This window comes from Pleurodeles waltl, chromosome 12 (genome assembly GCF_031143425.1).
Source record: "Pleurodeles waltl isolate 20211129_DDA chromosome 12, aPleWal1.hap1.20221129, whole genome shotgun sequence".
Taxonomy (NCBI): Eukaryota; Metazoa; Chordata; class Amphibia; order Caudata; family Salamandridae; genus Pleurodeles; species Pleurodeles waltl.
Window position 1 is genome coordinate 494,777,048 of NC_090451.1, and position 21,679 is coordinate 494,798,726.

The 21,679-nt window shown below is 43.3% G+C and overlaps 1 protein-coding gene across 1 annotated transcript in view; it reads right to left on the bottom strand.

The window, feature by feature from the left end:
• The window catches only part of CDH16 (cadherin 16), an 841,291-nt gene that overhangs the window by 563,463 nt on the left and 256,149 nt on the right, over window positions 1-21,679 (bottom strand). Inside the window, exons 8-9 of the mRNA XM_069217207.1 lie at window positions 14,241-14,391; window positions 10,334-10,564 (exon numbers count right to left, since the gene is read on the bottom strand). Of these exons, the coding sequence (XP_069073308.1) occupies window positions 10,334-10,564; window positions 14,241-14,391 (382 nt within the window). The remainder of the gene's footprint in view (window positions 1-10,333; window positions 10,565-14,240; window positions 14,392-21,679) is intronic.

The following is a 21,679-nucleotide window of genomic DNA, read 5'->3' on the forward strand; positions in this document are numbered from 1 at the left end:
TTCACCCAAACTCGAAACAGGTGGTATTTATCGCTACTAATATAAAATGTAGCCCTTGTTTTAGTTATTTATCTGGTGTGATAAATAGCACCTATAATTTTAAGCAGGCCTTAAATGCTTTTCATTTCCCACTGATCACTCTAAAGTAAGAGTTCATCCATATAACAATCAGTTCTCATAGAGGCGTGCCCACGAAGGAAGGAGCAGGATGCATGTCACATGAGCTCCACATAAACAACAAAAACATCTCTTAAAACTTCATAAGTCAGTGGAACAATGGCCACCATCTGGAAGAGGAAGTGATTGCAGGTTTTGCTGTTACAAAACACAATGGATGTGTCAGGATAAACTGAAAAAGGAACATCTGGGGAGGAAAGTTCCCTAGCATCCTAAGATTGAAGTGGAGGTACAACTGGGCAGACAGATAACAGAGCTCCAAGCATGGCAACTCCAACAACCCCACCCCCCGTTTCCAAGCCTGTTGGAGTGTAGCCAGGCCCACCCCCTTCCTCCCAGTAGACTATGAGGGTCATTCTGACCCTGGCGGCCGGTGGCCGCCAGGGCCACCGACCACGGGAGCACCGCCGACAGGCTGGCGGTGCTCCAATGAGCATTCTGACCGCGGCGGTTTAGCCGCGGTCAGAAGCGGAAAGTCAGCGGTCTCCCGCTGACTTTCCGCTGCTCATTGGAATCCTCCATGGCTGCGGAGCGCGCTCCGCAGCCATGAGGATTCTGACCCCCCCTACCGCCATCCAGTTCATGGCGGGAAAGCCGCCATGAACAGGATGGCGGTAGGGGGGGTCGCGGGGCCCCTGGGGGCCCCTGCCGTGCCCATGCCAATGGCATGGGCACGGCAGGGGCCCCCGTAAGAGGGCCCCAAAATGTATTTCACTGTCTGCCTTGCAGACAGTGAAATACGCGACGGGTGCAGTAGCACCCGTCGCACCTTCCCACTCCGCCGGCTCGATTACGAGCCGGCATCCTCGTGGGAAGGTCGTTTTCCCCTGGGCTGGCGGGCGGTTTAACTGGAACCGCCCGCCAGCCCAGGGGAAAACTCGTAATACCCGCCGCGATCTTTTGACCGCGGCGCGGTAATTTGGAGGGCGGGATCCTGGCGGGCGGCCTCCGCCGCCCGCCAGGGTCATAATGAGGCCCTATATCTGTTCTGTGACCAATGTATCTAACTCAACCAAAAGCTTTCTGGGAATATCATACATAGTACCCTGAAAGATAGATAAACATCAAGATAGGATAATAATCTTGATTAATTCAAAATTGTCACTGAAGATTTCAGGCCTTCTAGCATTCCTATTTTCAGGGCAGTGAACATCTCAGCATCCTTTGTTATCTTAATCCCAAGGTATCTAACATTGGAAGTTTCCCACAGGAGACTCACCTCCAGGAGTCCCTACTGGGAGACATCTACCATAGCACCAATGGAGATAATTTGGACTTTGTTTCGCTTAGGCAGAGCCTAGATGCCTCCCCAAATTCCGATAAGGTAGCAAGCTTGATAGGGACAGAATATTCAGACTGACGCAGATACACCAAAGCATCATCCGCGTACAAGGAGACCATGTGTGTGGTCATCCCTATGTCAGTGCCCCAACCCTGCAAAACTGACTGCAACTTGCACGCCAGTGGCTCCATCGCCAACGCAAAAAGCAGTGGCAGCATAGGGCAGCCCTGCCCGATCTGCGTGTGTAGGGAGAAGTGATGTGACACCATCCGACCAATGCCCACCCTCACCATAAGGCCACTGTATAATAGCTTTACTCACCAGGTAAATGATTCCCCAAATCCTAATTTCCTTAGTACCTGCCAGAGAAAGTCACAGACAATGGGATCAAAAGTCTGCTCTATGTCAAGCAGTGCCAAAGCATACAAATCATCTAATAGGAGCGGGGCATATAAAACTAGAGAAAGACATCGCAAATTACACAAAGTATTCTGACGTGGGATGAAGCTGCATTTATCGTCGTGAATCAAATTAGGCAGATATTCCAGCAATCTAGTAGGGGTGGATGGTAAACTCTGCTTTGCCAGCAGAGTTTGCAAAGTTTTGCAACTCTCTGTTTCGCTTGGAGTGCACAGTTTGGCAAAACAAATTCCCGGGACCCATTCCTGTTTTCAGAACCGTACAATCTGGCATCCATAGGTTTGAGTAGGCTGTACACCAAAGATAGTTGCCACAGTTGGCAGTCTAGTGTTTAATGATGAGTGCAGGAGATAATGACACAACTTGCCGCTCCCGGCACGTCCTGTCTGACTTTGTGCTACCAGAACAGGGGATGAGTGTATAAATTAGGGTCCATGGTGCGTTAGCTACAAGCTTGCAGTCTTCTATCCTTCATGATTTCTCTGCATACCCTACGGATAAAAATCATATAACATTGGTAGGATGTCATTGCTCTAAGTGTCAAGCATGCAATATTATTTCTAAATGTGACACCTCCATCCCCAGTTCCTCACGTTGATTTGGCCATAAAGATTTTGTTATTTGATAAACATCAACCACCACCTGCATGATAACCCATCTAGTGAGACCGAACAGATCACATGAAGCCTGGGTCACCCCGATCAGATGGAGGATATCTGGCGTGTCTGGCTTTAGGCAGGAGCTTCCACACTTTAATTTTGGTCAGATGAGTTTAGTTATAGTTTCTGATTTCAGGTGTTCAGCAAACAGGGCCGGTGATTTGCATGCAAAACTGCCACTTTTCACCTAATCTGTGGTAACCGGTTTTGCTCCCTCCTTTCCTGCCACTTGTGATCTGCTTTTTGTGTTTTTTAATGGCATTGTGCTAAACAAGGTGTCGGACAAGCTCTTTGACTGAAGGTTGCTGCTTCTTAAAAATGTCTAATTTAAATCCACTAGCCAGGCTGCAGCACAAACATTACTTCTCTCTAGAAATGTTCACCCATTGGTATGTTTTTTTCAAGCTGTGTGCAGAACTCCTCAGCATCTTGCAGAGTTTTTTTGCCACTCTTCGGAATTCCATGGAGTACAACTCCATGAGTTCCACCTATCCCTCCAAACTAGATACCAGAGTATTACTAGGTATCTTTACATTGACATTCAGCATCGAGAGAGGGCAATTTGAAGAAACCTCCTTAACAGCTGTATCATGGTTGGGCAAAATTTCTATGAGTGCCTCCCTCATCAACTCCACCAACAAGTCACAGTCATAGGCTTCATTGTAAACTGCCAATAAACGATCTGTGGGCAACCCCCATTTTTTTCTGATATAGCTCAGCCTGGAGGCCATTACCACCACCCTCCTCCACCCTCCCAGGGCCTAAGCCATCTTGAAGTTTCAGATATACGATACAACTTCGTCCTTGGCGATAGGTGCGTTCAACCATTCTCAACCTTGAGCTGAGAGACAGGCCATCAACAGATCCAACTAGCAAGCTTCTACCCCTCCAGCTGGGCCCTCGGTGGGCACGGCATACACCCTGTGCAAATGGGTCACAAAGACCTTTGTAATGCCTTGTTGTGTATACACCTCTGGCCCCTGAGCATCTCTCACCCCTGTAATGGGAACTCTCTGGACCTCTCTTCTTAGTAGAATGGCAAGCATCCTACCCACCTTGTCTCCCTCTGCATGAAGCCTCTGTCTATGGTTGGTTTGAACAAATTTATCCACATGGTCCCATGTCTCTAATAATTCCCTCTTACACTTCTTCCATTCCATCAACCGCTCCGGTTGTACAACTACAGATCCTTTCAGGGTACCCAAAAACGTTTCTGTACCTCAAGTGTCCACAGGAGTTGTTGATAACTTGGTTCCATTCCTATTGTGCTATATCACAGGTGTGACGGAGGGTAAAGCACACTTGAGGTGGAAGAGTGCAGGTGCCACCTGAATCCAGGTGTTGGATCAAGGGTAGATGACAAGAGGACATAAGATGGCAGACAAGTGTAAGAGTTTTGTCCCCCAGGGTGTGCTCCTGAGTCTATAAGACTAACATTCATTAAAAAGACCCAGAGGCATATAGAGAGTGAGTGCCTCATTTGGTGGAGACAATATGGACAGAGTGGTAAGTTGAGAGGCTAATGCAAGAAGGAACCCAATGAGGCTATAAGCAGGCTCCAAATGGAGTGAAAGCAATAGAAGTCTAGATACTATTACAGGCTGAAGACTGGTACTCATGTTTTAAGGGGGCAGATGTTGTCTCAAGCCAACTAGAGAAAAGTGTGTCTGAAATGGAGGATGAAGCAGAACCCCTGAGAGAAAAAGCCAGAGGAAGTGCGACAAATTTTGGATATCATGCACAGACATATGTGAGCAGCAAGACGCATGGAAGCCAAGAGTAAACAAGTGACACCAAAAAAAGAAGGATGTGATGTACTAATGTACCTAGATAGTGGAAACTAAAATGAAATGCCCATTGCTGTTTAATGGGTCATGAGTGATGAAGACCAATCACACAAACCCTGCAAAAAGTCATGAAAGTGATGATCAGAGGATTTTGATGAGAATCTGAGGATCATTATGCAGATGATTGGGGATCATTATGTAGGTGACTAGAGTTAATCCTAACCCAGTCCTCACACATTTCCATAAACTGTTGCCCAATTTGAGCCAGTGTTTGCCAGTGGGGCAAACTAGCATTCGTGTTTGGGACTGGAACTTAATTTATCACATCATACATTGACCAAAAGCAGGAGAGGGAAAAACAAACATAGGGTAAAATGAGGAAGAAAAAGACGGAAATACCATCACAAAAACGGAGAAAGCAGGAACCCGAAAGAGGGAAATAAATAAGCACAGAGTGTCTGGTAGTGGATTAAAGAGGCATCAAGTGGAATCCAGGCTAATGTAGCCTTTGTATTTGGTATGCTGACATTTAATAGCACCTGCTGCAGGCTTCTAAGCAGAGTTTTGGGCACCAGCACTTATATTTTTTACAATGCAAGCACTGCCATAGGCAAAAACTGAACATACACAATTAGGTTAACCTCCCACCTCCATAGCTAACCAATAATCTTACTTATCATTCTCTTCTAATCATTGTAATTGTAATTGTATTATATAGCACTTACTACCCCTGATGAGGCATTGAAGCCCTTTTTAGTGAGTAGCACACTACTCCGGCAAGAAAAAGGATTAGTGGTGGATTAGTATAGGGGAATGTGAGTTAATTTGACCAGTGGACATGTGAATCTGTTAATTGGATTCAGAAGTATAATGGAGGGATAGAAGAGGGAAGAGTTTAAAAAGTGTTATTTAGGAGATCATAGTAGTAAGACGAGATTTGGGATGAGCAAAATGTGAGAAGGAGGAGAAGAGAGTCTGTCATAAGGGATTCAGGAGATCATAGTAGTACACTGAGGTTTGGGATATGTCAAAGGAGGGATACATGAAAAAAGAATTTAGAAAAGGGTTGTTTGAGAGATCATAGAGGCAAACTGAGGTTTGGAGTGAATCAGGAGGTATAGAGGAGGGAAGAGTCTAGAAAAGGTTTTTTTGGAGATCATAGTGGTAGAATGGGGTTTGGGGTGAGTCAGAGATTGGCAGTAGAGGATATATTGAGAGAGGAATAGGGAGAGACAGTCATTGAAGAGAGTGAAAGTTATTTGTTTTCACTTTTCTACAGTAGGAGTAAAGTAATACATATATAGACACATGACTACATAGAAAGGGTAGATATGTATATGGAAGAGAAAAGATTTAGATTTAAAGTTGTATTGTATAAACTCAGACTTTCAAGGATTGCTGTACCTGAAGCTAATTTATGTGTGTTTTTTTAATAGCTATTTTTATTTTTTTATTTGATATTTTCCTCAAATTTTCAATAATGATATAATATAAATACATATATAATTTACCTACTGGTGGTTGTCAGTAGGTAACTATAGTTAGGACCTAGTTTCCACTGAAAAAGCTTTTTTGACTTGCCCATATCTTTGGCACTGTTTGACAAATCTTCACAAAATGTGCACAAAGGTCCTGTTGTACATGGAACGTTAGGGGGTGATCCACCAAGCGGAGGCCAAGTAGATAAAATAGTTATGATAATATTTATATATTTTGATAGATAAATAAAGCAGAGATCCAAGTGTTTGGGTGTTCACAGAATTTGCACTGGTAAACTACCCAAAAATGTCCTTTCCTGCTAGTGGCTTGTGATTCACATACCTTTTTAGTTATGAGCTGATTGACAGTTCTGGTATGTGTTTCTCCCGAATCTGGTGAATTCATGTCATCATTCTTACTGCAGGGGATATTACAGCCAAATTTGAGATGTTGGATGTTCAGGTGGGGAGGCAGGGGTGAGAGAACCCTAAGAGGGTCAGTGGAGAGCAGCTAGTGTGGGCCAGAGAGATGGAGAGGTGGGTCCAAGCTGAAAACAGTCAGAGTAGGTATATGGTTGAACAAATGATCAGCTGAAGTGAACGAGGCATACAGGCAGAATCTCAGAGTGAAGAACAAGTAGGGTGACCCAGTGTCCTGGATTTGTGTGGACAGTCTAGGATTTTCACCATATATCCTGGGAAAGCTCAGTAAATTCTGCAAATGTCCTGGCTTTCAGGGCCTGAAGCACTCTTACATGAAGGATAGTCAACCTAACGCTAAGTAGCTGTACTGGGCACAGCATACAGCGAAAACATGCTGTATTATATACAGTGGCACATAGCGCACTCTTGAAAGAGTGAGTGGACATCACCAGCACCACCTTAAAACAGGTAGCAAAGCCGAAGATAGATTGAAAACAAAAACATCTACAAAAGAAAGAAAAACAGATTCAAGGGTTCTTTAGCCACTCATCCAAAGTGGGAACTACATCTCTCAGTAAATCATCTCCATTACTCCAACAGACCAAAACAAGCAATGCTACTGCCAACATGTCTGGCTTTAAATGAACGTTGTATGGTAATGTGAAACATTACATGTAAATAGAATTAAAATTGGCATGTATTTGTATGGAAGCAAAGAACTGTTGAATAATATTGATGTAGGTTAAAAGGTCAAGTGATGGTTGCAGTGACAAGCCAGACATAAAAATCCATGTAAAATAATGACTGTCCTCTTCTCATCTGTGCTGCTGCCAGAGAAAATATAAGTTATCTAGTTATCTAAGAATATTTAATATCATTCCAATATCTTGTGTGTTCCCCTGAAAGGTCAAGCATAGGCATCTGAATAAATAAACAAAATAATCACAGTTGCCGGATGGCAAGCACTTTTTTGTGGGAGTACACAAATTTTGCCCTAACATGGACTTCTGGCTCCCAACATGTGGGCAGAATGTAAGCCCCCCTCTAGTGATGCTCACATAATTGTCTGGCAACAGCTGCACTGTCAAACCAGACCATAAAAAAATCACCTGTCACCTAAAAAGGGCTTTCCAGCTCCCACTGTCCATCTGGACGTGTCACAAAAAAGACCTCTCGTCACTTCTATTGGAATTTTGCATAGATTCATAAGTCTCCAAAACCTCTCTGTGTCCAATGCTCTGTTGCTCCCTAGCGGGTCTTCCACGTGCCTTGTATATAACAGCTGAAGAATAAGCCTCACTCAAAAGATTGCAGTTAGTTGTTCCATATCTGTGTTCTGCCTAATTTTAAAATTGTGATGCACTTTAAAAAAAAATTTATCACCTTTGTATAAACTTTGCAGTACCACATACCTGAATGCTCACTTTAGACATAGAGCCAATTCAAAAAGATTTTGCTTCGAGTTGGTCTGGCTTAGTCTAGAACAGGGGTCTTCAAACTGGGGGGCGAGCCCCCCTAGGGGGGCCTCAAGTGATCCCAGTGGGGTGCCAGGCTCTGGCCAAAAGAAGCATTTCACAGATAACAGTGTTTTGTTTTGAACAGGTTCATGTTATTGCCTTTTTAAAACAGCACCAGTACTTAACTATAATGTTTAAATATATCTAGACATATTTAAACATTGCCATCTTTATAAAATATTTGTGAAAAATTCTGAAGGGGGGGGCAATGATTTTTATTTTTCAACTGGGGGGGGGCGCAGCATTAAAAAGTTTTGAGACCACTGGTCTAGAACTATGATTGAATTACAAATGCCCCCAAGGAATTTAACTGTGAAACTCCGGGTTTACTCCCAGGCTCGCTATGGAATTCAGGAGTAAGTCTGCAGTACTACAAGAGTAATTCACAATCAAATATTTTTGAATTGTGCCTTTTATTTATATAATGTATAGAGAGCTGTTAAATATTCATGTGCAACCTTTTTCTTAAAATTATTTAGTCTTTGAAATGATAAAGTAAACCCAAACATGAAAGCAGGGTCGTAGCTGGCAATAGTGAAGTAAGTGCAGTAGCACGGGGCACAAAGGTTGTGAGGGGCCCACTGCACCCTAGTTATTGATTTTTTCACTGCCCAGTAAAGGGAGATGGGGTGCCATTTTCCTTGTTCACATTAGGGCCTATGGCACCTTTGCTATGCCACTGCATGCAGGATAACTGTGTCAACAATTACACAAACTCCTATATTCCAGTATAAATGGCAGATTTCTAAGCCAGAACCTCCGAGCATATAAGAGGGCTTTAATTTGGGCCAGGCCCCTCTGGGATTCGGACTCAGTAGTAATTAGAAACAGACATTGAAATGGGTCGCAAACACATGCCCTATTATTCCTGTCCTTAACTTTACTGGCAAAAACACTGATCGGTTTCTGAGCAATTTAAGTTAAAAACGTAAGGGTAATCCATGTCAGCAAATTAATTCCGGTTTATATTTCTCATGTGTTACCTAATCTTTCATTCCTAAGAGTGTTAGCTATTACCAGGATGCTGTGTTTTTGTATTGCGTAGCATGTTACTCTTGTATAGTGCACAGTTTGAATGTAGAGTGAACATGACAGGAGTGATTGAGACACTCTGAAGACCACTACCTCTTCCATGAGCTTGAGTACAATTTAATTCACAGTCTTACAATTTCAAAATTGAAACATTTTCAATACAACAAAATCATTGTTGCTACTTATTTACGCTAAACAATGAGCAACCATTGACAAAGCCAATAGTCTTGGCTGGTTTATGTGTGTGTCAGTTGTTGTCTGGATGCAATAGCAGAAAGCTCAGAGAGGCACGAAAATACAGGTTGGGTGCCACACTATGTGCATCACAAAACTTTCATTTGTGTTGAAACCACTCCCTTACTTATATATGCCACACCCCTTATGGAGACCACCCACACACTTTTTTCATTGCACTTAAAACCTTGAATATAAGAGAGATGTTCAGTTGGGCAAGAATTCTCACTTATAGGAAAAAGCATAGTGTGAACAATTATGGGTTACAAGATCGTTTTTGAATCATCATTCTTTGATTAGATGATCAAGAAAATCAGCATGTCTCCAATACACTGCCGATCTCTTCACAGGGCAGTTTCTAGTAACAACTAGACACCAACAGCGGCCCGTCCGTACAGGCTGAGGGGCCATGCCCCCCCCTACCTTTTTCCTGACCTGCAGAGTATCTGGCAGGCTGAACAAAAGTCAGCCTGACAGATACTCTTTCTGGTTCAGGTCAGGCAGCCAGGAGTTGGACATGCGCTAAATATGCAGACTCCTGGCTGCCTGAGCTGAACTTTGTTGGGCTGAAGAAGTCTCATCCCTGTGGGTGTGACCTCTTTAGCCTAGCAAAGGTGCCGCTAGGCCCTCCCCCTGATGATGAGGGGGAACGTCACCAATTGCTTCATACCCGAGCGCTTCAGTTTTAAGCCCTGAAGCGCCCAGGGCCAAGTGTCAATCAGTGGCACCTCGTCACAGAGTGGGGTGTGGTCAGCAGTCTCACTGACCCCATCCCACTCTGTGAGAAGTTGGGACTCCTGCCTTCCGTCAATGGCTGACGTTAGGCCAACCAATGAGGGAAAGCAGGGGTCCCAACCCTCCTGGCACCTCTGAGGCTTGGGACTGTTGCCTTCCCTCACTGTCTAGTCTAAGGTTACTTAAGGTTAGCCAATGAGGGAAGGCAGTAGGCCCAACCCTCTAGGGAGCTCCGAGGCTTTCCTGTCGGAGCTGCTGAGGTACTTTTTTATTTTATTTTTCATGTCTGGTATGCAATGTATGTGTATTTGTTAGTGAGTGTTGTGAATGAGTGTTTGAGTGCGTTTGTGAATGAATGGGTGTCAGTGAGGTGTATGTGTGGATGTGTAACCTACCACCTCTCCCACCCCACTCCCATTAAAATTATCGGCCGCCACTGCTAGACACATTTTCTGCCTGTGCTTCTAGTGACCAGCATGACGTGGGTGCTAAAGGAAACTATAATTTGCTCGTGTGGTGAGAAATATCATTAATATAATTGGCACCTTGAGTCGATGAACAGTTCATTTCCTGCTTCACAAAGACTCACCCTCTTCACTTCCGGCCAGGTCTGTGGCTTCGATGAGTAAGGTGTACTGCTTTGACGTACTTGTCCTTAATGATGCATCCTGTAAGGTTATCACGCCTGAATCCTTCTCGATATGAAACATGAAATTATTGGGAACAGGAGGATTCTGTTCGAGTATTTTATAACATAATTTCGCATTGTCTGTGGCGGGATCATCGGCGTCTTCTGCTCTCACTAGGACAATTTGAGTGCCTGTCAACACATAAATTGTACGGGATGAAATGTCAGATCGTAAAGTCCAGGTAATACCATCTAAAGCATCTTTGCGCATCAGTGCACTGCCTGGAACCAAAAAGAGCATTTTAAGTTATAAACTATTCGGCAGATGCTGACTCACGTTGTGCAGCTATTTTTTATTTTGTTTTAAATCAGTCGATGTTCTTATTTAATAGTTAAGTATATATAAAGGCAATAGTAAAGCAATTAAAACATTGTTGATCTATTTCCAGTATATAATCAAGATTGGATGATTCTAGGAGACGATGATTTGGTGGTGCTTTCTTTGTCACAGTTGAATGTCAAACTATACAAGAAACACATCAAACAAATCAAAAAGGAGTGTAAAACGCATGAATGAACATGTTTAGGTAAATGATGGGTGCTACTCCTTAAAATGTATTCTTTAGGTATCCTATTTGTTGCATTGTTTGCATTTGATATTGCTAATTACCATTTCCATGGTTTCATAGGGCATTCTCACACTGGATGCCATTTTGTACATTTGGGAAGGCCACCAGTCGCATCTGGTGTTAGTTGAAACTGGAAGATTGGTAAACAGTGCGTTCAATTGTTTGTTTGGACAGGACATGGTTTGTGTTGATTATTGTGAAGGTAAATTGTGTCTGATCTTGAGCGATATTTGTAGAGTCCGAAGTGCATGGGTGGGTATGTGGAGAACTCTCAGGTTTTTCTGCACTGCGTGTTTGTTGGTCCGTTGTTCCACTGGCATGAAGTGTTTTCTATCTGTATATGAGAGTCCAGGTGGATAGTAGTGATGGGATGTTATTCACACAACCGGCAGTAAGATTATTCTAGAGATATTTGAGTGGTGCTTGGGTTTATGATATTGCTAGCACACATGTTTTAATTCGAAATTATTAATGAGTGTTTTAGATATTTTGAATAATGAGTTTATGTAGAAAATGAATTAACGTGGAAAAATAATGCACGCATTTGAAAATGTGACCTCAAAGAATGGTCATCAGTGTTCACGAAATGTACTAATTAATGATTAATACTTATGAACCATGGAAAATGTACTAGATTAATGCAGTAATATGTCATATTAAGAGTTATGAAGTATGCTTTAGCTTTATAAATTGTACGCCTTAGCTTAGGAGTGTCTTGGCCTATTTTACCAGGCCTCATGTAGAAGCTGTATTTTTTAACGGTTAATAAAAATGCTGACCGAGTAAATTAAACTGTGAAATGTCCATTGTCTTGTTAAAAGTGCTTAACAGAAGCTTTTCGTGAGAACTGACTGCAAGGAGATGATGTTCCTGATAGTGTAACATTTTATGTGTAATGTGTGTGAGACTGACTTTCCCAGGCCGAGAACAATGAAGATACTGACTTGTGCTGAAGAATGCAACAATATTGTTACCTGACAAGCCGGATGATAAAAACATTGTAAAGTGAACCAATCAGCTGAATGTGAACAGTGAAATATTAGAATTCATAGATTTGGTATAGAAATATTGTTGAGTAAAGTCTGAACATACGATTAACTGACCAATAGGGAATTAGGGGATAGTTTAGGTGACTTTGATATAACAACGCGACAGAGGAGAATTATTCAGATTTAGCCAGAAGACTTATACAGATCTAGAGAGACTTTAGAGGAGAAGAAGAGACTTTAGTAGAGATTTGAGATTTATACCTACAATGGGCTCATATTCTCTGACGAGAGCCTGACGCTTTGCTGATCGACTGATGACCTGAGGCCGAAGACTGATTCCGCTTTGCTGACCCATACAGAGGATAGGTATATGTTATGCAATTTATGCTTTTTCTTTCTAGGTACCAACTGCGCTGTTTTGATAGATCCTTGGTTAGATGTTTTTCCAAATTCATGTTTCTAAACTGTTTTGCATGAAGCCAAACATGCTGATGCTAATCTGATGTTAGTTAAGGGCCCTAACAATTGACTGACAATTATAGGGACTAATGATTGATTAATTACCTTGATGAATTCCATATATGTTACATCTTGGTCACAGGCTAACTCTGCTTTTGATTTGCACTGTAGCTCTAGAGTGTGTTGTGGTTCACCCTTTGATTAGATTGCATTCCTTCTGCCGCTTTGGACAACCAGTATTGTTTTTATATGTGTTTCATTTAATATTGAGATTAATCTACTTGACCTTAGCATTGTTTTATAGAGGGAAATAAACTTTTGCAAAAGGTGTGCTTATTCATGACTGAAAAGTCATGGTGCGTGACATTTACTGTCTCCATTGATAATTGATCTTATTGCTTGCTACTGATTGTTGATTATTGTGTAATTGTTATTGATTATGTACTGGAACTATGGTAAGAACTTCTTAATTGTGAGTCAAAAGGTTAATCAACCTATTCACGTCCCCTTGTAAGTTTACTTATTAAGGTCTGATGCGCTAACAATATCACTGTGCTTGACCATGCTGATGGTTTGACGGCATTCTTCTATGTGGTCAAGTTGCCCTGTTGTTCATTTGAACCTGTGAGGATTTACTTGTGTACTATCTTAGAGTGCACATGTGATGCTAGAATGTTCCTGAGAATTACAATAAACCCTGATTAGGGACAACCAAACATATGCATGGTCAGTGTTATATGGAATGTGTATACTGTTCTAAATGTAAGTGTGATGAGTGTGTCTTGGGCTACCAAAGGTTGTGCCACATTGAACTTTAACTTTTTTGTCACAGGTCTAGACCCCAAGGACCTGACAAATGGACTAAAAAGCTTTTACTGTGGTATACCTTAACAGAACCCATAGGAAATCCACCCTCATGTCATGGGCAATCCGGTTGTGATCTGTACACTACTGCATATCCATATATACAAACCACAGTGCATTATAACTGTGATACAAAGATGCAGGCTGCCGGGTACACATGTTTCCAATCTTCGGTGGCACCACAGCAGTCAGCATTTGTCACTCAGACCATGAATCATTTTTATATACGGCCCTAATTGCAAGTGAGGTGCATATTTCCAACTTTATACAAATACTTGTTTGAGCAGTGTTCAGAAGTAAAAGTGGTGTGTGTTTTACCACACCCTATAATTACCAGGTGAGGTAAAGATATTCCCACCACAATTTTCAGTAGATTTATGTCAGCAGGTTAAACATGCCAATATATATTAAAGAAAAAGCTGGTTAAATACCTAGACATGCAGAATTTAGTGTAAAAATTGTACAAATCTGCATGTTGTGCCCCATTTGGAAGAGCACAGCTCTCAAGAGACAATTATTATCATACTATTTAAATTAAAAGCCCGGGATATCAGATTTTAACAGGCACAATAAATGTCACACTTCTCACCAGGGCACTTGTAATCCAGGCCCTAAAGTAACTTATTAGTTATTGTTTTTGATAGTTATTTTGGTGAGCCAGAGAACTTGGTTAGTTATGTATCTAAGGAATAACAGTTATGCAGCACTACATGGTGTAAAGATGCATTTAAATAATTACTTATTCTCTTAGTCCTTCAGTACCAAAGTACTATAAACCTAAACAGAAGGCACAGCATCACAGAAATGATGAATGGGACGTTTTGGAAAGAACAGAAGCCATTACTTACTTTGAAATGTCAAGGTGCTTATTCTCTGCCTTTGTATTGATAATGTGTTCTAGCATGCAACACAGGACAGCATACCCACCTTTTTCTGTTTGTTCTCGAACATCTGCATGATAAACCTTCTGGGAGAATACAGGTGGGTTGTCATTTTCATCAACCACTATGATCATCAGCTCTAGTGGGTCAGCATACTCAGTGTCATTATCATTCAATGCAGAAATGTAAATCAAGTACTGAAAATAAAAAATAAAAAAAACACCTGAGAATAAGCAGATAAAGATAGTCAATAAATGCTAACATTTATAATCTTTTTGTGCATCAGGGAAGGAACTCATTCAAGTTTCAAATAGTGGCGGCATCATTGAAGGTAATAACTACAGAAATTGCATTAAAAAAACAATGATATTGGTAGCTAATGTTTTTGATTCCATATGAATGCATTAGATACATTTGATGTTTAACAATAAATCGCAAAGGAGGGCTCAAGAACTTTATATGTAGATCATCAAGAGACATTAAGAATAAATACTTGTTTAGTAGCCAACTAATTCATCTCCTCCGCCTACTATGTGGAGTCCTCCAGGGTCATTGCTATATCTAATACTTTTTAGAGCATACAACCCAGTCTTGGCCAAGCAGAGCTTGCAAGTTTAAACATCAATTGTATGTGGGAGACATCTACACCTATTATTAAGCAAATGTATGTACCAAAGAATGTGAATGTATCTCTCCCTGTGTTACTCTATGCAGAAGACAGATTGCTTTTGGCTCGCACACAAAGAGCACTTGATACTTTGATGGAGTCTTTTGTGATTTTTATGAGTAAACTGTATTTAACTACACATTTTTGGAAAGTCCCATATTATGGCATGTGGCCTAGGAAAGAGCAATATCACAAGGCAAATTCTTGGTAGCCATTTCTTGAACAGTGTTAATAGTTTCCCAGATCTAGGTGTAACCTTTGACTCTTCCGGTGCTTTACAGTCACAGATAAGAAACTCCAGTCTTAAGATACTTAAGTCAACAGGTGCAACATTTAACATCCAGCAGGCTGTGGGCAGGACTACACTTTTTCCCCTGCTCACTATTTACAAGTCACAAGGTGTATCTGCAGCTGGGTATTTACTAATCTGGAGATATTCCAATGTTCTTCCACTTCAGACAGAAGAAAACCAAATATGCAGGTGGTTTCTTTGTCTCCACCCTAACAGCTCACACTGTTATCCATTCAGAAATACAACTACACTATATGACTGTAAACGTATAGCTGGTTCCTTTGATGTTATTGGTGAAGATATTTACTAATATGGAGGTAAGCCTGAATAGAAGTATTATAAAAAGACTGTCTTACACTTGAGAAGGGTTTGAAGATTCCCTGGATAGTTTTGTACAACTTACTATTAAAGAGTTAGGACTGGCCAATATGTTTGACAAACCATCATCTTTAAGGCATGCTAGAAGCTTGTTAAACTCAAGTTTTGTGAATTTAGTCAGATCCAGAATGTACATACAGAATACACTAAAAGTTCCATCAGGTACTACATTTTCTTCTTAGGACTAGGAAAATTCTATGCTTTATTTAAATGTAGCTCTGACTTGGTGGAAAAGGTCACTTTAGCTCTGCTTTGGAGCTGGTACAGTGTGGTGTCTCCTCTGTTTCTCAGAGGGTTAGAACTCTTTTTGACATACCACAGTGGCTTGTCCATGTGATGGCACCTCAGCACAATTGTTATTGCATGATAAATTTTTATAGGGATTTTGAATTGCTTTTCATTAACTTTCTAAACCATTTTTTTTTAAGTGTCTAGCATTCAAAAAGTATAGAGTTGTGCTGTCCTATTTGCAGCTTTTAGGCAGCTCTGACTTATGTTATGGGGTGAGTTCCTTTCGGACAGCAGCAGTTGGGTCATGCAAATCTGTGGAGGGATGACATTCTAGGCACTTTAACAGCAAGGCTTGGAGGCCAGTGGCTTATTTGGAATTTTCAGGATACCTCAGTCCCATATCTTCTCGGAACATGGCGAACTTTGTGAGTTTTCTGATTCTTGGAAAGTTGTTTAGCTGAGGATATATTTTTTTTAGAATCAAAACCATTACAACAAGGTATATAGGGGGTGATTTTAACCTTGGCGGACGGCGGAGGCCGTCCGCCAAGGCACTGCAGTGAAATGACCGCACCCCGGTCAAAAGACCGCGGCGGCCATTTAAACATTTCCGCTGGGCCGGCGGGCGCTCTCCGAAAGAGCGCCTGCCGGCCCAGCAGAAATGCCCCTGCAACGAGGACGCCGGCTCAGAATTGAGCCGGCGTAGTTGCAGGGGTGAGACGGGTGCAGTTGCACCCGTCGCGTATTTCAGTGTCTGCAAAGCAGACACTGAAATACTTTGCGGGGCCCTCTTACGGGGGCCCCTGCAGTGCCCATGCCATTGGCATGGGCACTGCAGGGGCCCCCAGGGGCCCCGCGGCACCCCCTACCGCCATCCTGTTCATGGCGGGTTTCCCGCCATGAACAGGATGGCGGTAGGGGGTGTCGCCGCCGCCATGGAGGATTCAATAGGTCAGCGGTAAACCGGCGGGAGACCGCCGGTTTACCCTTTCTGACCGCGGCTGAACCGCCGCGGTCAGAATGCCCTCGGGAGCACCGCCAGCCTGTTGGCGGTGCTCCCGTGGTCGGTGACCCTGGCGGTCACCGGCCGCCAGGGTCAGAATGACCCCCATAGTGTGTGGCATACACTATCCTCTTCTTTTCAGGATTAGATGTGTTGTTTGCATTAATTGTGTGCACTTTATTTCTGTTGATCTTATATGTATTTTAGAGATTTAGGCCCTCATTATTACATTGACAGTAAAAACCGCCTACCACCGTGGCGACAGCCGCCAAAAGACCGTCACCCCAGCTACCAGCCGTCTGCCATATTATGACCACAGCCGGGTTTCTGCCACAAGAAGGGTGGAAATACGGCTGTGGCCACCCTGGTGGATGGCGGTAAGGTGGCGCTGCTACCACCATCAGCGCCATGCCTGTAGACCGCCGCCATCTGCCCCATCCCGTCTCCTGCCGGAAAACCCCCTGGATCCAGGTAAGTCAGTTCTCTGACAGGGAGGGGGGTGTTGTGTGTGTGTGTGTGCATGTATGTGTGTGAGTGATTGCGGGTGTGTGTTGAATGTTGACTGCGTGCGTGAATGTATGGAAGTGTGAGTGCTTGTGTGTATAGTATTCGTGATGCGTGTCTGCGTGTATGTTTTGAAGTGTGTGCGGATGTGTGTGTGATTGGGTGTATGCATGAGTGTATGTATGTGTGAATGAGTGTGTGTGTGTGTGTGTGTGAAGGGGGAGTAGATGTTTTTGGGGTGGGGTGGGGGTTTTGGTTAGGTAGTGGGGTAGGGGGTACTTTGGAAAGGTGGGGGCACCTATCAGTGACAGGGAACGAATTCCCTGTCACTGATAGGGTGTACCGTCATGGTTTTTGTGGCGTTACGAATGCCACGAAAACCATGGCGGTAGGCGGGGTCATAATCCTGCAGGTGGCACAATGGCACCGCCAGACTGGAGATGGATATCTCCAGCCCGGTGGCTGCTACCGCCATGGCGATTGGAGTGGTACATTGGCGAGTTGGCTTCAGCCAACCCACCAATGTCTTATGTGGCGGTAATTACCACCAGCTTGTTGGCAGTACTACCTCCACATTATCGCCGACCGCCAGGGTCATAATGACCCCTTTAATGTCTTAAACTGTTTTCTTGTACTTATGCATTGGGTTTGTTATTTTATGATTTTTATTTAAAATTGAATTCTATGATGATGATGAAGTAACTGTATGGTCTGTGTGTCTGACTTTGCTAACTGACTAATGGAAATTAATTGAAAGGTAAAAGTGAAATGATTTGTTGCAAATAAAGTAGATTAAATTGGTATGCTTGTTTATAAAAGATGATGTTGTTTTACCATCAAAGGTGATACATTGGTCTAACAGTTATGATCCCTTCCAGTTCCTGATGGCATGGTGAAAGTACAGGCCTTAACTTTTCTAACGTCTATGCAAAAACTAATTAGAGTGAGGTCATAGTTGTTTCCTCATGCCACTTTAGAATAACTTTGTCAAATATTAAGAATGATTTGTAAGAAGTAACCAGTAACTGTAAATATGGATTGTAGAGAAAGACTGTGGGTTCATACTTTGCTTATGCATTAACCTGTTTTAATTTCATAGCTGTGAGAAAACAATACAATTCCCATTAAGCAACAGAAAAATAACAATGCAAACAAAACAGGAGTAGTTTTATATGTTGATTTAGTGGTCTACAAAATTCCAAAAATGCAGCTCTGAAGTCTTCTTTTCTTGCCACTACAGTGGAGTTAAGTATTCATTTGACTTATTTATTTTTCTGGATCTGGAGTCTCTGGTGCTCTGCCTGGAGGTAGAGAGGAAGACAGTTTTCAGGGAGAAAGTACAGGTAGTATTGACTCTCCTGTGTCAGCCTCTTTGTACAAGCTAAGATCTACTTTGGTTACTATTATGATTAAATTATTGAAATCTTTATATTAGGTACATACCATTTCTCTGTAGTATATTGACAATATGAATCAGTTATTTTTTGGACAGTGTGGGACATGGCATCTGCTTTTCTAAATGGGGGTAATGCAGCAGTGCCATTTGTGATGAGATGATCACAACTCACTTCATGTTAACCTAAGTGGGTCCACGATGGATCCTGGAGTAGATCACTTACATATGACAGAGTTAATTAATTTTGCAAAACACTCTATTGGCTGGATATGGAGCACAGATGAATCAGGAAACTGCATTCTGTTGTGATGGAAAAGTTGGTAATGATAGTCTGACTAGCACTGAAATACCTTATTCGATTTTGATTATGATGACCAAAAGAAGTCACAAGTGGTTTGAGAATAGGAATAATTCAACGGGTAGTCTTCCCCTTGTAAATCTTGGGTGGCTAGTCCTCTAGATAGTGAGTGCAGGCTTAGTGAGCATAGACTCTCACATGGTTAATCCTACCCTTTTAACAACACATGATCTCCACTGAGTTGCAACATATCCAGTAGTAGTGTCTTAGGTCAGTCACTGGATTTGGAAACAAATGAACACAGTGTGATGAAAAATGAGACTAAAATGACTACATCCTGCCATGCAGAATAGCATGCTGCTGTATCTAACATTCATACAAAATTGCCCTTTTTATTATCAAAGCAGGGGTAAGGCCTCTAAAACAATGATATTAGACAATAGTATTCAGGGGTAAAAATATCACAGGTGTGTCAACATAAATGCAGATCTATCTCAAGATGCCAGTGCTTTTGATAGACCTGATGATGTGGAAGTTTCTAGGTTTGTGTAAGTGGGTACAAAGATGGATTTCTTGGTTGGGAAGTGTGAGAAAACAGGCTATTTGCAGGTGCCCTTCCACCATTTGCCCTCATTTTGGACTACTAGCTGCTGGTTTTACTAACCTGAGGCCTGCTGACAAGATCTCAGTGCTAATGTTTTAATCCATTACACAATGTATGTTGAATTGGCTATCCCCAATTGGCATACGCTGACTTACTTATAGGTGCCCAGTGTATGGTACCAAGGGTACTGAGAGGAGGTAATTTAGAATGCCACCCCACAAGGTTGCAGCATTGTCGATTCCACCCTGTGTATCACAAAGTACAAAATGGTTCCTAACCTGCCAATGCAGCCCTAAAGAGCAGTTTTAAACAGCTGGTTCAACTTTGATATGTAAACCATGTGTAAAGCCCCAGGTCCTTTAACAACAGATGAAAGTCTCCCTAAGAAAGGACTATGGAGCCCTAAGACAGGGAGCTGTATATTCTTTAAGTAGGACATATAGGCCCTCATTATGACCCTGGAGGTGAGTGATGAAGTGACGGTAATACCGCCAACAGGCTGGTGGTAACTACCACGAAATTATGACCATGGCGGTGATAACTCCCATGGACAGCCAATGTACCACACCAACCGCCAGGGCGGAAACAACACTCACCACGGCAGTAGCCGGCAACAGCCAGGCGGAAGACAAAGTACCACCCACCAGATTATGACACGGGAAACTGCCACATTTTCCGGGGCAGTACCAACGCCATCAAAAGCCTGCCAGAAACACATCACTGAAGAGAGAAATCTCATCTCCGGAGAGACAGGGAAGAACAACGCCACCATGGAATCCGAACTGCAAGTTTTCCAGATGATCTTCTACATTATGCTCCACCTGGAACACCAACGCTGACGAAGACGACGACGTTGAGTACCGCCGCCTAGCACACAAGGGAGGGAGGGAGGAAAACAAGAGTGACACACACACACAAGACACACCCGACACACACACACCATGCGCAGGCCCAGCTGGACACGAAAAACAATTTGCACCCGATACACAATGAAATAATGCAAGGACAACAGGAATGCACGAAGGTGAATGTATTAATATCAACAGCTAATAAATAATCTAATTGTCTGTGAAACAGATATGTACACATGTACACAAAGGAACACTGCCCAGTCCAATGCTCAAAGGGCCCACATGGCCACAGGGCACAGTCCAACGCCCAACTCGAATCCTGACTTCATCTGGATAGAACTCTGCAGGGTCATCAGTTTGCAAGTGGGCAGGCACCTCAAGGGGGTGGGGGGCACCTCAGCTGGAGTCTGGAACTAGCCCACTGGTTCTGGAGGGGGCTCCATGCCCATTTCCCTGTCCTGGGGAGTGCAAGGCCACAGTCTCTGGAGTGGGTGACATGTCCACTGGTTCTGGAGGGGGCTCCATGCCCATAGCTCTGTACTGGGGAGTGCAAGGCCACAGTCTCTGGAGGTGGTGACTTTCCCATTGGTTTCTGGAGGGGGCTCCATGCCCATTGCTCTGTCCTGGGAAAGTGCAAGGCCACAGTCTCCGGAGTGGGTGACTTTCCCACTGGTTCTGGAGGGGACTCATGCCCATTGCTCTGTCCTGTGGAGTGCAAGGCCACAGTCTCTGGAGAGGGTGACTTTTCCACTGGTTCTGGAGGGGGCACCGTGCCCATTGCTCTATCCTGGGGAGTGCAAGGCCACAGTCTCTGGAGTGGGTGACTTTCCCACTGGTTCTGGAGAGGGCTCCATGCCCATTGCTCTGTCCTGGGGAGTGCAAGACCACAGTCTCTGGAGTGGGTGACTTGCCCACTAGTTCTGGAGAGGCCCCTCGTATATCAGCCCCTAGAGGGTGGCCTACATGGCGGCCGCTGGTGGTGATGGCTGCATGTTGGTGGCAGATAGAAGTGTCTCCTGGGCAGCCTGTGCAGTTGGTGATGGCTGCACATTGGTGGCAGGTGGAGGTGTCTCCTGGGCAGCCTCTGCAGTTGGCGATGGCTGCACGTTGGTGGCAGATGGAGGCGTCTCCTGGGCAGCCTCTGCTGGTGGTGATGGCTGCACGTTGGTGGCAGATGGTGGTGTCTCCTGGGCAGCCTCGACAGGTGGTGATGGCTGCATTTCCTCAGCTGGTGGTGGGGGCCTTGTGATTGCTGGTGGTG